Source organism: Ceratotherium simum, chromosome 9, assembly GCF_057802395.1.
Source record: "Ceratotherium simum simum isolate JZ-2026a chromosome 9, ASM5780239v1, whole genome shotgun sequence".
Taxonomy (NCBI): domain Eukaryota; kingdom Metazoa; phylum Chordata; class Mammalia; order Perissodactyla; family Rhinocerotidae; genus Ceratotherium; species Ceratotherium simum.
This window is the reverse complement of record NC_141908.1, coordinates 44,966,666-44,978,923: the sequence shown is the minus strand read 5'-3', so window position 1 is coordinate 44,978,923 and position 12,258 is coordinate 44,966,666. Positions and strand designations below refer to the sequence as shown.

Here is a 12,258-nt window from a genome sequence, read left to right as displayed (position 1 = left end):
TTATTATTTAGGTTGATTGTTAAGGTAATATTTAACAGGAATATTTAAGCATGTAACCTCAAGGATAGCTGAAAGGTCCATAATACAAAAATTGTAGCTGTTTAGGAGATGAAATGCATAAATGCATTAAAAATATTTTATTATAACATGTAAATTAACACTTTTGGACTAATTCTAACTTCAGGAATATTTTTTGTGCCTCATATAATATGTTCCGATCGACCCATTTGTTAATTTTATAAGTAGCATAAGTAAATTTAGTTCATCTGCATATTTATATACTTTAAATAGACCAATGTAAACAGTTTCTTATCTGCCATATGTTGAAATGTTTTAGTGAAGTGAAGACATAACTGCCTAGTCAACAAAGATGGCATTGAATTGCACTGTTTTGGAAAAAAAAGTTAAGTGAACTAGATGCCCGTTAATCTGGTTCTTTAAATATCATAAACAAAAGTATCAGAATGTGTTTCCAAGGACAAAGGCGGGCTTTTCCGGGCTTTGATTGGTTGCTGGGTTGTCCTGTCCCACAGCCATCCTTAATTGGCTTTGGGTAGATTGGAATCACATACGCAGGGTGACATTTATTACTTTCCTAGTTGTTTCTTTGCACTGAGCCCTGAGAATCCCAAGGAGTAACTGTAAAAGATTTCTTTCATTTCGTCCATGATCTGCGAGAGGGGATCATTCTGAGAAGAGCAGGCATGAGTCTGAGTGCGAGAAGAGTCACTCTGCCTGCAATCACGCCAATAGTTCTACAAAAAAGGGTATGTGACTACTGCCTTTTTTCTTTTCTTTTGCTGTTTTTTTTTTGCTTTTCTGTGTGTTTATTAATATGTTGGAAACTTTAGTTACATATCCTGAGAGAGACTAAAATTCATTGAGGCTGTAGGTAATTAAAGGATATATTATTGGAATCAGACTAGGGGAAAAAAATGCAGTGCTAGAACATCTCTGTAGTAAAAAAGCTCCATGTAAAAGCAATTTGGTCTCAATTTCAGGACATTGTGATTTAGAGACTGTATTGAAGCTTTTTCTTTTTTTTTTTCCTTCTACTGTAACTTCAGGCCTCTTTGCCTTTACTTCAGGAGGAAATCTGCTAGCTATTATGCTTTATATTTGTTTACTGAGGAACAATTTCTTTGTTTCACTGTAATTCATAATACATTCATCTTCAATGTTGAATGGACTATATAATTGTTTCACTGTTTAAACATATGGCACTAGTTGATTATCCTCTAGTTTCTATCCATTTCTATTGAGTTTCTATTTTGCTTAAGAAAAACTTTCCATTAAATTCCCTTGTGAAAGGGCTTTCTGTTAATTATTAGTGCAATCAATCCTGTGTGTGAAAATATTGTATCCATTTTTTGTAAAGTTTATTTCCATGTCTTACTTGAAGCATTGCATTTTATAGGGTAATAAATATACTGTGTAATGTAGCAATTAAGTAAAACTGAATATACTAAACTTCTCTTGTAAATATACTAAATTAGAACATTGCATTGAACTCCTTCAAGAATCGAATCCATCGCGTAGAAAAAGAGAACACCAAAACACATTTTTGGCAATCTGCTTTCTGAATGGTTTTGGTGATACTAGAAACTGTAATGTTTATTTCCATACTCAGCTTTTAATAGTTAACTGTTAGTTAACTATTAGTGTATTTCATTAAGTCAAAGGTCATGGTTTAATTTATTTGAAAATGACAAATCTAACAAGTAGGGTTTGTTTTTTTTTAAATAAGTGTCTCTTTTTTTTGTTTCTAATTTTTAAGTTTTCAATTTATTTTCTTATCCAATTGATCATTTATTCACTAGGCACATTTTACTTGGCATTGGAATAATATATGGTAATTTTGCCAACATTTGTTCTTTATCTTTCTTGATGTCTTTCTCTCATTTGAAGCAAATTTAATTAAAAATATTTTGCTTTGAGCTTGAATCTCTACTTTGATTTAGACTTAGCAGTGCATTAATAATGACCATATAGATTCCCTGACTCATTGGGAATGTGAAAAAGTATATTAACATAGCATATCAAATCTGTGTTCTTATGTTTGAGCTCTTCTTTATGCAGTTAATATTGTGGTTTAGATTGACCAAGAAACTTTCATCATGTGGTCTTTTGGATGACAGGTTGGTGTGGTGGAAAGCACACCCCCCAGAGTCTCCATTTTCTAGTTGTGTGACCTTGGGCAAGTCACTTAATCTCTCACCTGTCACTTCCTCACCTTTAAGGTAATAGCTGAGGGCCGGCCCTGTGGCTTGGTGGTTAAGTGCGCGCGCTGCGATGCTGGCGGCCCGGGTTCGGATCCCGGGTGCGCATCGAGGCACCACTTCTCTGTCCATCCTGAGGCCGAGTCCCACATACAGCAACTAGAAGGGTGTGCAGCTATGACATACAACTATCTACTGGGGCTTTGGGGGCAAAAAATAAAATAAAAAATAAAATAAATAAAATCTTTAAGGTAACAGCTGAGAGATTTTCATTAAATACTCTCTTCAGTCTTATTTGTGTCTATAATTATGTGAATCAAATTATATATTTTGTGTTTTCATAGTTACAGTAAAATATTTAAACCATTTCTTATTTTCTTAGAGAGAGTATAAAACATTAGAAAAAGATGCTGTCGTTTTCAGGGACCGAGCAGTTAGTCTAGGGGAAATTGGTATGAGTAAACTTGGCTGGAAAAATAACTTCCAGCACTGACTGGTAAGTAGCAAAACAAGATTACTCTGGAAAGCTCTGAATATAATTGATGTTAGTTCTGATCTGCCACTGGACACATCATTATGATTTCTCTTGGTCTTTTATAATAAGCTTCTTGTGAGGTTTCTATTATAATAATTACATAGGTCACAACTCCCTGGGCCTAAATCCACGTTATTCCTTTCCAGTGAGTACCACATATTAAATGTTCATATAATTTAGCACATCATCATTTGCTGAAAGTACTTTCACCTGATGTTTTAATCCCCAAAGGACCCATTGTCTATAAGATTGTTCTGAAAATCTTAGTATCTCTTATTTTAGGAATTGGGTATTTTTATGACTTAAAAAATCCATCTGCTCTGGTTACACCATAACTTTTTTTTTTTGAAAGTAGGAAATTATTCCACACTTGTAATTAACTTGTCACTTTCTATATGCACCATAATTTAAGATGATCTTACAAATTAGTATAAGCATTTCTCAGAGTATTTTGGGGGCAGCTTCTTTTCATTTTCCCAAGAAGGCAGGTGCTTTTTCCAGAGGTTTGGCATAAAGTTTGTTCATGAGAGCTAATGAGGAGCTACTAATGAGTAGCTCTTGCAAAATAATTTGCCAACTAGAATCCTAATCATCTGAAAAGCTATGAGGACATTTCTGAAAATGCTTAATAGCGCTAGGGAGTCATTTTCTTATCAGCTAATGTATCTGATCTAAATGGCCATAAGATTCTCCTTTGAGTCATTAGAAACTTGAATTTTAAATATGGCCCTTAACATGATGTGAGTCTTTTTTGTAGCAGATCAAATACACTTTGATCTTTGAGGAACAGAGTATATTGGAAAGAAATTTTTGGCTTCCTCTAATTCTATTAGGATCTGATTTCCTTGATTCAAGTGAATCAAGGTTCTAGTGAAGAAGGTTTTATCATATCCCTCAGAAATGATCACATCCTTCCCATATGGTCTGAATGAATCCTTTACCTCATAGCATTTTTCTCAGATAACTACAGGTTATGCATTTTTTTTTTTTTTCCAGATGAGAAGACTGAGTCTCTTGGGTGTTGAGTGACTTATGCAAGGTCACCCAGAAGGTCAATGGCAAAGCTAGAAATAGAATCTAGGTCTTGTGACTTCCAGTGTGTTTCTCCTAAATACGTGTTACTGCCTGAAATTAATATGTTAATGAAATTGCCTTATAGTGTGTATAATTGCCATTAAACTTCTAGTCTGGAATTAGCTTAGGCAAATCCTTTCTCTTCCTCTGCACCTTCACCAACTCCCATATGTTCTAGTGTAGAAAACACTTTATTCAGAAAGCAATTGTAAGCAACAAAGTGAGTGTGAGTGTTAGTGTGCATGTGTTTGTGAGAGAGAGAGAGAGAGATGGAAAGGCAATTTATACCCAGAGCTCTAGATTGGTATATTACATCAAGAAAACATTTTAAGGTCCCAAAGTGTTAACAAAAGACTGAAGCATTGTAAGGTATAAATGAAATGCAATATAAAATTCACATTCTTTTTATAGAAAGGCTGCAAGGGCAGAAGGCCCAACGTTCATATTCTGATTCTATGGGTAGGAATGTTTCATGCCTCTCTCAGATTAGCATTGTTTTGCAAATTATGTTTACAAGCATTTCTGCATTCCTTATCCAGACTACAATTACAAGAGATGTTCACAAGCACACAAGATCCTGAAGTGTCTTCTGAAATTGCACAGAAAAAAGGGATAATTTTTAGAATATATTTTCCTTAAGATTCAAATCCTTTTGAATATCTAAAATTCATGAGTATAATATGGAGCGATGCCATTTATCAGAAGATCCATTCCCCATTTATACAAGAGAATAGTTTATGTTATATTAATTTCCTTCCTCAAACCATTAAAATCATTACTATGATTTTTTCAAAACTACTTTGTAAAGAATAAAAGAATACAGATCATCACATCACTTTTTGCCAGAAACTTTTAAATACATACAAAATCAGTCCAAATGTGTGGAGCATTCGCTGCTTCAGGGCCTGGGTGCCCCGCGGGTTCCCTAGCTTCATAGGAAGACTCCGCTCCAGCACGTTGTTCTCCGCGTGCTTCAGTGTTTGAAGTTGTCTCTCTGTACTTCTGCCCCCGGTCTGTGCTCTGTGGCCTACACACAACTCCAGGCTCCTGTTTGCTTTTCCAAAGGCTGTTTCATGTCTGAGTCCCAGCTCAGGCTGGGGTACCCTCCTGAAGCCTTCTAAGACTCTTTCCCATCTGTCTGAATGGCGTCTTGATTCAGTATCAATGGGCGCACCTTTGTTACTCATTTCTTAATTCAGTAACTACTGCCATGTGACATCAATTTTATTATTACCTTTTATGATATTTAAGTCTTATTAGCTCTCCATAGATGTGTATCTTATGCTTTCTGGCTTTTCACGTTTGTCTTTTAGTCTTCTCTGTATATCTTGTATATTTTTTGTATATCTTGGACTATTTGGTTTTCAAAATTTGTCTTTTTTTGTCTTACAACTAGATTTTAAAAATTTAAGGGAAAGCCTCTTTGAATAAAATGCTTTGTCAGTTACAGGCTGAATTTAATTTCATGTAACCAGAGAACTCAAACGAGGGCATATTAAACAGGGAAGAGATTTATTTTTCTTTCACTTTATAAGAAGAATCAGTCTGAAGCTAATGTAGCAGCCCCACAATGTCCTCAGGCAACCAAGTTCCTTGTTTTCTATTACATCTTCCTTACTGTGGGTCCCATTTCCTTTTATGGAAAGATAAATGCAAATCTCCAGCCTCCTGTTCACATTCCTAGGGTACAAAATGGGAAGGACCAGGAGCATGCTGACCAGTTTCTGTCAGATGTTAATGTGCCACCGTGGAATAACCGGGAAGCTTACATCTTCCTGGCCAGGACTGTGTCACGTGGTCAACCCTGGACACAAGGGAAGCCAGGAAATGTAGGCCTTGAGCTTGACACACTGCCTTTCTCATCAGAATCAGAATTTATTAGGATGGGAGAGGTAGGGAAGGGTGGCTCTTGGTGGGCAACTAGTCATCTCCACTACAAGTGCCTCAGACATATTAGGCATTCAGTAGATATTTGTCTCTTGGATTTTTATTATTGTCCTGCCAGATAGGAAATACGGTTGTGCTTTTTGAACAAATGTATTATATTCCTTGTATAGGGATAGTAGAAGGTTTGGTACGTGGGGAGAGAGCAGGTTTTCTGAGTATGGGAGGGTAACGGAGATCCACAGATGGTGCTCTGAGTTTAGATGGCTGGCTTGCTTGGTCAGGATGTGGTAGAGAGTATTGTTATTGCTATTTACCTGGAGTTCTCACTCTTGCTACACTTTGGTCTTTCTTCTGTCCTTTTAATTTTTATACAGGGTAACTCAGTTGCATATTCACCCAGGAAGGGTACCACACAGAAAATGGTTTTGTATTTTCACAAAATGTTTCCTTTCCCAAGAAGTGAGTTTTTAGGAAGCGTGATGTAGTTGAGAATGCTTGGGTGTTTTGGAGCCAGGATGCCCTGAGTTTGAGCTCAGCGCTGTTGCTGAGCAGTGGTGTGACTTTGAATGTCTTCTTTTAAACCTTTCTGAGAATCAGTTTCTCTGTCTTGGGGATGAGGATGCTTCCTCACAGAACTATTTTAAGAATTAAATAGAATAAATATTTAGAAGTACTTGACACATAGTAGAACCTCAACAAATGTGAATTCTTTTTCCCCTCATCTGTGAAATTGTATGTTTTACTAGTTTCATAAACAGTATAAAAATCTCCCTTTTACTATGAATTTAAATTTTTTGTGCCCTGTCCTATTAAGGTGGTTATCCAAAAGTTTCCTTGTAGCAAATGAATCAAACAAAAAGTAGTTGTCTTTGATATAATGCATCCAGGGAAAGAAAGACAGTATGCCTTTCAAATGCTTGTTCCCTCTGCTCCCTTTCTGTAACTTTGGATGCAGTCTAATTTGAATTAAAAAAAAATTAATCCAATTATTATATGTTAATATATATATATTTTAATCTGGAATCCTAGTTTAAATATAATAAGGTGGTTAGATTATTTCTCCTTTCACTAGGGAGCATCAGGCAGGGGCCTCTAGGTTGTATATTTCAAAGAGGTAAAATTGTGCCTGGTGTAAGACATTGTTTCAGTAGACAAAGGTGATGTTACTGGAATGTTAGCTATATGAGGCAGGGGCCGTGTCACTTTTGATCATCACTGGACTCAGGAAGGTACAGAGTTAGTATATAATTACTCTTAGTTGAATAAGCACTATTTTTGAAAAATCAAGATTGGGCTCTTTCAATACTGACCTGGTCTTGGCATTTCCTTCTCTACATTTGTCTTTCTGTTGCCTTCACCTCATTTTTCCTGGGTTTCATAACTTGTGGTGAAAAGCCGTGCCCTCAGGGCCCACCTGAGCTGGTCCTCCCTGTGTTTTCATTACCTTTATCCAGCTCCAGCTTGCTGCTGTGGCCAATTTGGTGTGCTCACTGCCCTCCACACACACCAAGAAAAATAAAAACAGCTATAATGTGTTCAGCACTGATTACACATTCTCTTTAATCGTCCCAAGAACCCTCTAGGCGGGTGGACAAACCCAGTTTTGGATGAGGAAAGTGAGGCTCGGAGACATCACGCATCCCCCCGAAAGCACAGCGCTGATCAAGGACGGAGGCAGGACCGACCTTCCGCGCTGCTCCGCCAGCGCAGGAGGCTGCCCCGCAGAGTCGCTTGAGCGCATGCGTGCTGCAGAGCGTTCTCCGCCGTGCAGCCTCAGTGCCCTCTCCTCTCGCCTGTACCCCACTCATGGGACAAATCTCACCTTTCCTCCAGTCTGCCTTTTGCTCTCCCAGTTATTTTTCTCTTTTTGTGCACTCAATCTTGCCTCAAAGGCATAGTGACCAAACTGTATGTCACAAGTCCTTAGGTCTCAATGAGACTGTAGGAGTCTCTTGGGACTTCCTCAGGGCTGCCTTATTTGCTTTCAAAAATTTATAATAATCATCTCTACTAGTAACTGAGTGCTATCAGTTTGCCAGCATTTTGTCCGGTTTCCAGAGTAAGGAATCTAAGACTCATAACTGATAAGCTGATGGTCTGGGATCCGATCACAGAAGAGACTCCAGCATCCCTCACTGCCGTGAGCACCTGGAGTGAACCTCCTTGAGAGCCGGGGCCCAGCCTCGTATTATTTTGTCACCTACAATGCCTGGTCCACGTTTGGCAGTGAAGGCAGATTAAAAATAGCTGGGCTGATTAACAGTCTCGGACTCTTGCTTGGGGCGGTCTTAGGGCTGGCTCTCCTGGCCGTGCCCCAGCAGCCTAAGCCAAATCTAGAAAATAAGAATGTCTTTTTGGCAGAAAAAAGAAGCAAGACTTTTGGTAATTTCAGTTATTAAGCCCTCTGAAAGGATAGATTTTCTACCCCTGTGGAATATTAAAAATGCTTGCTCTTAAGACAGTTCCAAAAGAGGGAATCAAAAATTATTTTGGCAGAAACAACATTGTCAGCAAGTGATTATGGCCTCCTAATTGGACGTGCATATATGGGCGTATAGATTCGGTTATGTTTGTGAAAATAGGTCAGGAATATTATTTTATGGTTTCAGAAGTCAAATTAATTTGAGTAGTTCTATCAAAATTTGACATCACCATTCTGAATGCCTGGGAGAACCTCCAGCTTGAGTCCCAAGAAAGATTCTGGTGAGGTGACTTTATATATGTGTGTGTGTGTGTGTGTGTGTGTGTATGTATGTGCCAAATATATAAACATATATATACCAAAAAAAAAAATCCCTCTTATTGAAGTTTAAGATATAGACATGATTTATGTTAAAAATTCATAGTTAAGAATATTTGAAAATAGATTTAAACTTTGTCAAAAGCTTGTAATTACATTAAACATGACCTCCACAGGGTTAAAAATGTTCAAGTAATTTTCGAAAGATCGTGTTTGCACCCACTGAGAAATAAACACGCCCTCTGCTGGCTGTTTCAGTATATGCAATTTTTCTGGCAAGTTGTGTTGAGAAAAGTGAAACACAAAGAAAACCAACATTTTTGACCTTCAAAAAGCTAGGTGCTCTGTATATATGTACTTTTATGTTCTGGTGTTTATTATCTACTACTTTTATACAAGATGTCATGTAGAAGCATCAGCTTAACGCAGCAGGAAAGTTGGATGAGCAGAGTGGGAAGAAGAGGATCAGGTAGGGTTCCATGCCAGGGACCAGCGGGAGAATCCCCGGGGCAAATCAGACGCTCTCCAGGCCTGGCTTCTTCATCCATAAAGGGAGGGTTTCAGTGGATGTGCTCCAAGAGCCCTTCTAACTTTTACTATTTTATGATTCTCACAGTGTTGATTCCATTTCTCTTATCGGAATATGCTCTAGAACTGTTTTGTACTGATATAAAATATTTAGAAAAATGAAGGAAAGGTAAAATGACAAAAATGGATATAAATCAGTTGGTCCTAGTGCTGTCACAGCATGGGAATGTTAGGTCTAGAAAGTGGTATTGGGTATGCTAAGTATATAAAATAATACCCCCAAATGTTCCAGAAAGACTGAACATAGCATATTTCATGGATTTTATGACACCTTAAATTACAAGAAGCATCATTATTAAATAAGCTTCCAGTTAAACTGTGATATACCTTTGATGGTAAGTTACATCCAGGTTTCAGAGAAGTTAAATGTGAGAAAATATGCTTTTAAAAGTCAGTGAAATAAGGTAGTTCCTAAAAGTGCTTCAGTTACTGGCAAGCAGCTCAAGAATTGCAATGAAATCTGAAATCCTGAGCTCTAGTAAGTAGTCTCTTCCTCATATTTTCCCTTTTTCTCTTCTAAACACTTTCCCTTCCACTCCTCCCTAACTTGTCCTTCTTTCTCACTGTGTGAAATAGTTTTTAATTTTTCATTTAGACATGTCTTACGGTTATTCTGGGAATAAACGATTGCTTAAAAACTGAAATGAGATACTGGAATAATTGTGTCCAACATAAGCAGGACCAGTCGTCTTCTGCTTTAACTATGAATAAGCATTAGCACTTGTGAAGGTTTTTTCACTTCAAAGATGAATTAGTCAGCATTGGCATCTTCACAGGAATTACATGAGTTTTAAAAACACGGAGGCCTCAGAGAACACTCCTTTGATGAAGTCATTGGAAACATGAGTGTGGGATTGTGATCTGACCCTCTTTATTATTCATATTGGATTGAGGTCCCAAAGTAACATGTGTCTATACATATGTACATGTGTGCGTGCATGGTTTAGGATATTTTTAGACTTAGTTTTTAATGTTTGCCTTCTTTTGTAATGAAATTGGAGCTATTTCTTTTGCCTTTTTTTCTACCACAGAAGACAGCACACTGAAAGAGCTTCCAGTTTCTTGTTTTGTAAAATTGAACCCCCACTTGAGTTAGGGTCTGTCTTTCTACCCGCTAGGGAGAAAGGTAGCCCAAGGAAGGAGCAGGCTGCAGGGAGGGCTCTTGGCCTAAGAAGGAAAGCAGAAAAGGTAAAGAACAGAGTAAGAGGGTGAAGTAGAGTAGAGGGGCTTTCAGGGGACTTTCTGGGCCTGCCTTTGCCTGCAGACTGTCTTTCTTCTCTTGGTTGGAAGCCTAGACATGGCGTGATTCGGCAGTGTCACCGATCCAAGCTGTCAGGTGTGGCAGTGCTAACCTCCCTGCCATGCCGAGTTTGGAGCATTTCCAGTAGTGAGGCCATAGTGGGCCTCTTGGCCAGTTGCTGGATGGGAAACTAATTAATACATCACAAAACTGCATCTTTGCAGTTTGAATTCGTACCCAGAACTCTCCTGGAAGATCTCTGTGGATCCCCAGTAACACAGGTCCTTTAATTCTGAATTCATCTTTTTATCCAGGCTTTATCTTGTCTCCTGCAGGGCTATACTGGATGGTTTCATTCATCACTATTTTTGATGGTTCACTATGTGCCAGGCACTGTGCTAAGTGCTGAGGCTATAACGGGAAGCAAACATTGACCTCATCCCTGCTGTCATGCAGCGTTCTGAGCAGTGGACGCCAGTGGATAGTAATTACATAGTTGCACACATGCATACATGCAGCAGAGGGCCTGGACCTAAACTGGAAGGGTCATTGAAAGCTTCCCCACAGAAATAATGGTTTATCTGAGGGTCGGGGGTAGAAAGTGGGGAGACGTGTTCTAGGTGACAGGAACACTATGTGCAAAGGCTGTGTGTCAGGAAGGAGTGTGGCTATTTCAAGAAACTGAGAAAAAAAAACCATGGTCAGATTTAGAGAATAAGGAAGGGATTGTAGGGAATAAAGTTGAAAGGGGCCACAGGGATATATGGAATAGACCTGTTTGTGTCAATCAGTTCCTGTAATTCTGATATTGTTTTGAGTTAACATCTGTTTTGAATTAATATCTTATAACTAATTAAACATATACTGCTCATGCTCAGGTTCAATATTTCTCTCAATGGAGAGAATTTAAGACTCCCTGCTATTAAAATAGTACATAGGTTCTCTAGACTATGTACTATTTTACTTTTTAATAAATTTGTGACAGCTAGCAAAATAATACGGGAAGGCAATAAGGAAGCAAGAGCTTTTCTTGAACTGTTAGGGTTTTTTGGAACAGGCTTTGTTTTTAAAATATAATATTTTGTTAGAGGATTTGGAATAAGTAATAATGAATATATTATAATGAATATATTATATCCCATTCCCTTCAAGGGAACACATCGAGTTGCTTAATTCAAAATATCTAAAACTGTCTCCTCTTATCTTAGGACACTGCATTCCTTATTTAGAAGAATGTAAGAGTCCAGGGCTACTCTGACCTCGATTTAAAAATATTTCACATGATTTAGGTACATTGCCTATCTGTTAAAAATAATAGAAAAAAAAATCTGAAACATTAAAAGATGGCTTTAAAATCCCACTGTACTTGAAATATAAATTTTTAAAGATCTGTAGAAATAAGCTTTACTTTGGGACATAGCAAATTTCTATGGACCTCATTCCTTATTTTCTATTAATTATGTGTTAACATATATAATTGATAGGATAAATACATGAATTTATTTTTCTGTTTAAAAGTTATATACTTTATTAATAAAGGCCTGGCAATCATTTTGGGCCAGTTCCAGAAGTTATTGTTTACCTTCCTGGACTGTCACTAGAGATAGCAATCTGGCTTCCTGACATATCAGGCTGGCCTCCTGGGCTGGTTATGGTGGATAAAGGGGTTGGTTTCCCGGACAGGTTGCTGCAGGTTGTGGGTCAGAGTTCTATTCTTATATATGGCCTGGCCATTGTCCATGTGTCTCTCCACTGAGATGTATAAATATTAGCTGTACGGTTTTGATAAGTGGGTACACCCATGTCACACATACTCCTGACGTGATATAGAACAAGGTGTAGATAGTTTTTAATTGCTAAAAAAATTTGCAACTTAGTAGATGTTCAGTAAATTTTGGCTGAATGAAAGGAAGATGTGATAAATGAGGAAGTGAAGGAAATTAAAATCCCAGATCATTGCAACATGGGAGGTTGC

The 12,258-nt window shown here is 37.8% G+C and overlaps 1 protein-coding gene across 3 annotated transcripts in view; it reads left to right on the top strand.

The window, feature by feature from the left end:
• GRB14 (growth factor receptor bound protein 14) overlaps positions 1–12,258 on the top strand; it is a 126,431-nt gene that overhangs the window by 63,248 nt on the left and 50,925 nt on the right. Inside the window, exon 1 of one of the 3 annotated variants that reach the window (XM_004428255.3) lies at positions 532–767. The exons of the other annotated variants lie outside the window; for them this stretch is intronic. Coding sequence (XP_004428312.1) covers positions 705–767 — 63 coding nt within the window. The 5' untranslated portion in view covers positions 532–704. Of the gene's footprint in view, positions 1–531; positions 768–12,258 lie in introns of those variants that run through there. 3 annotated transcript variants of the gene reach the window in all.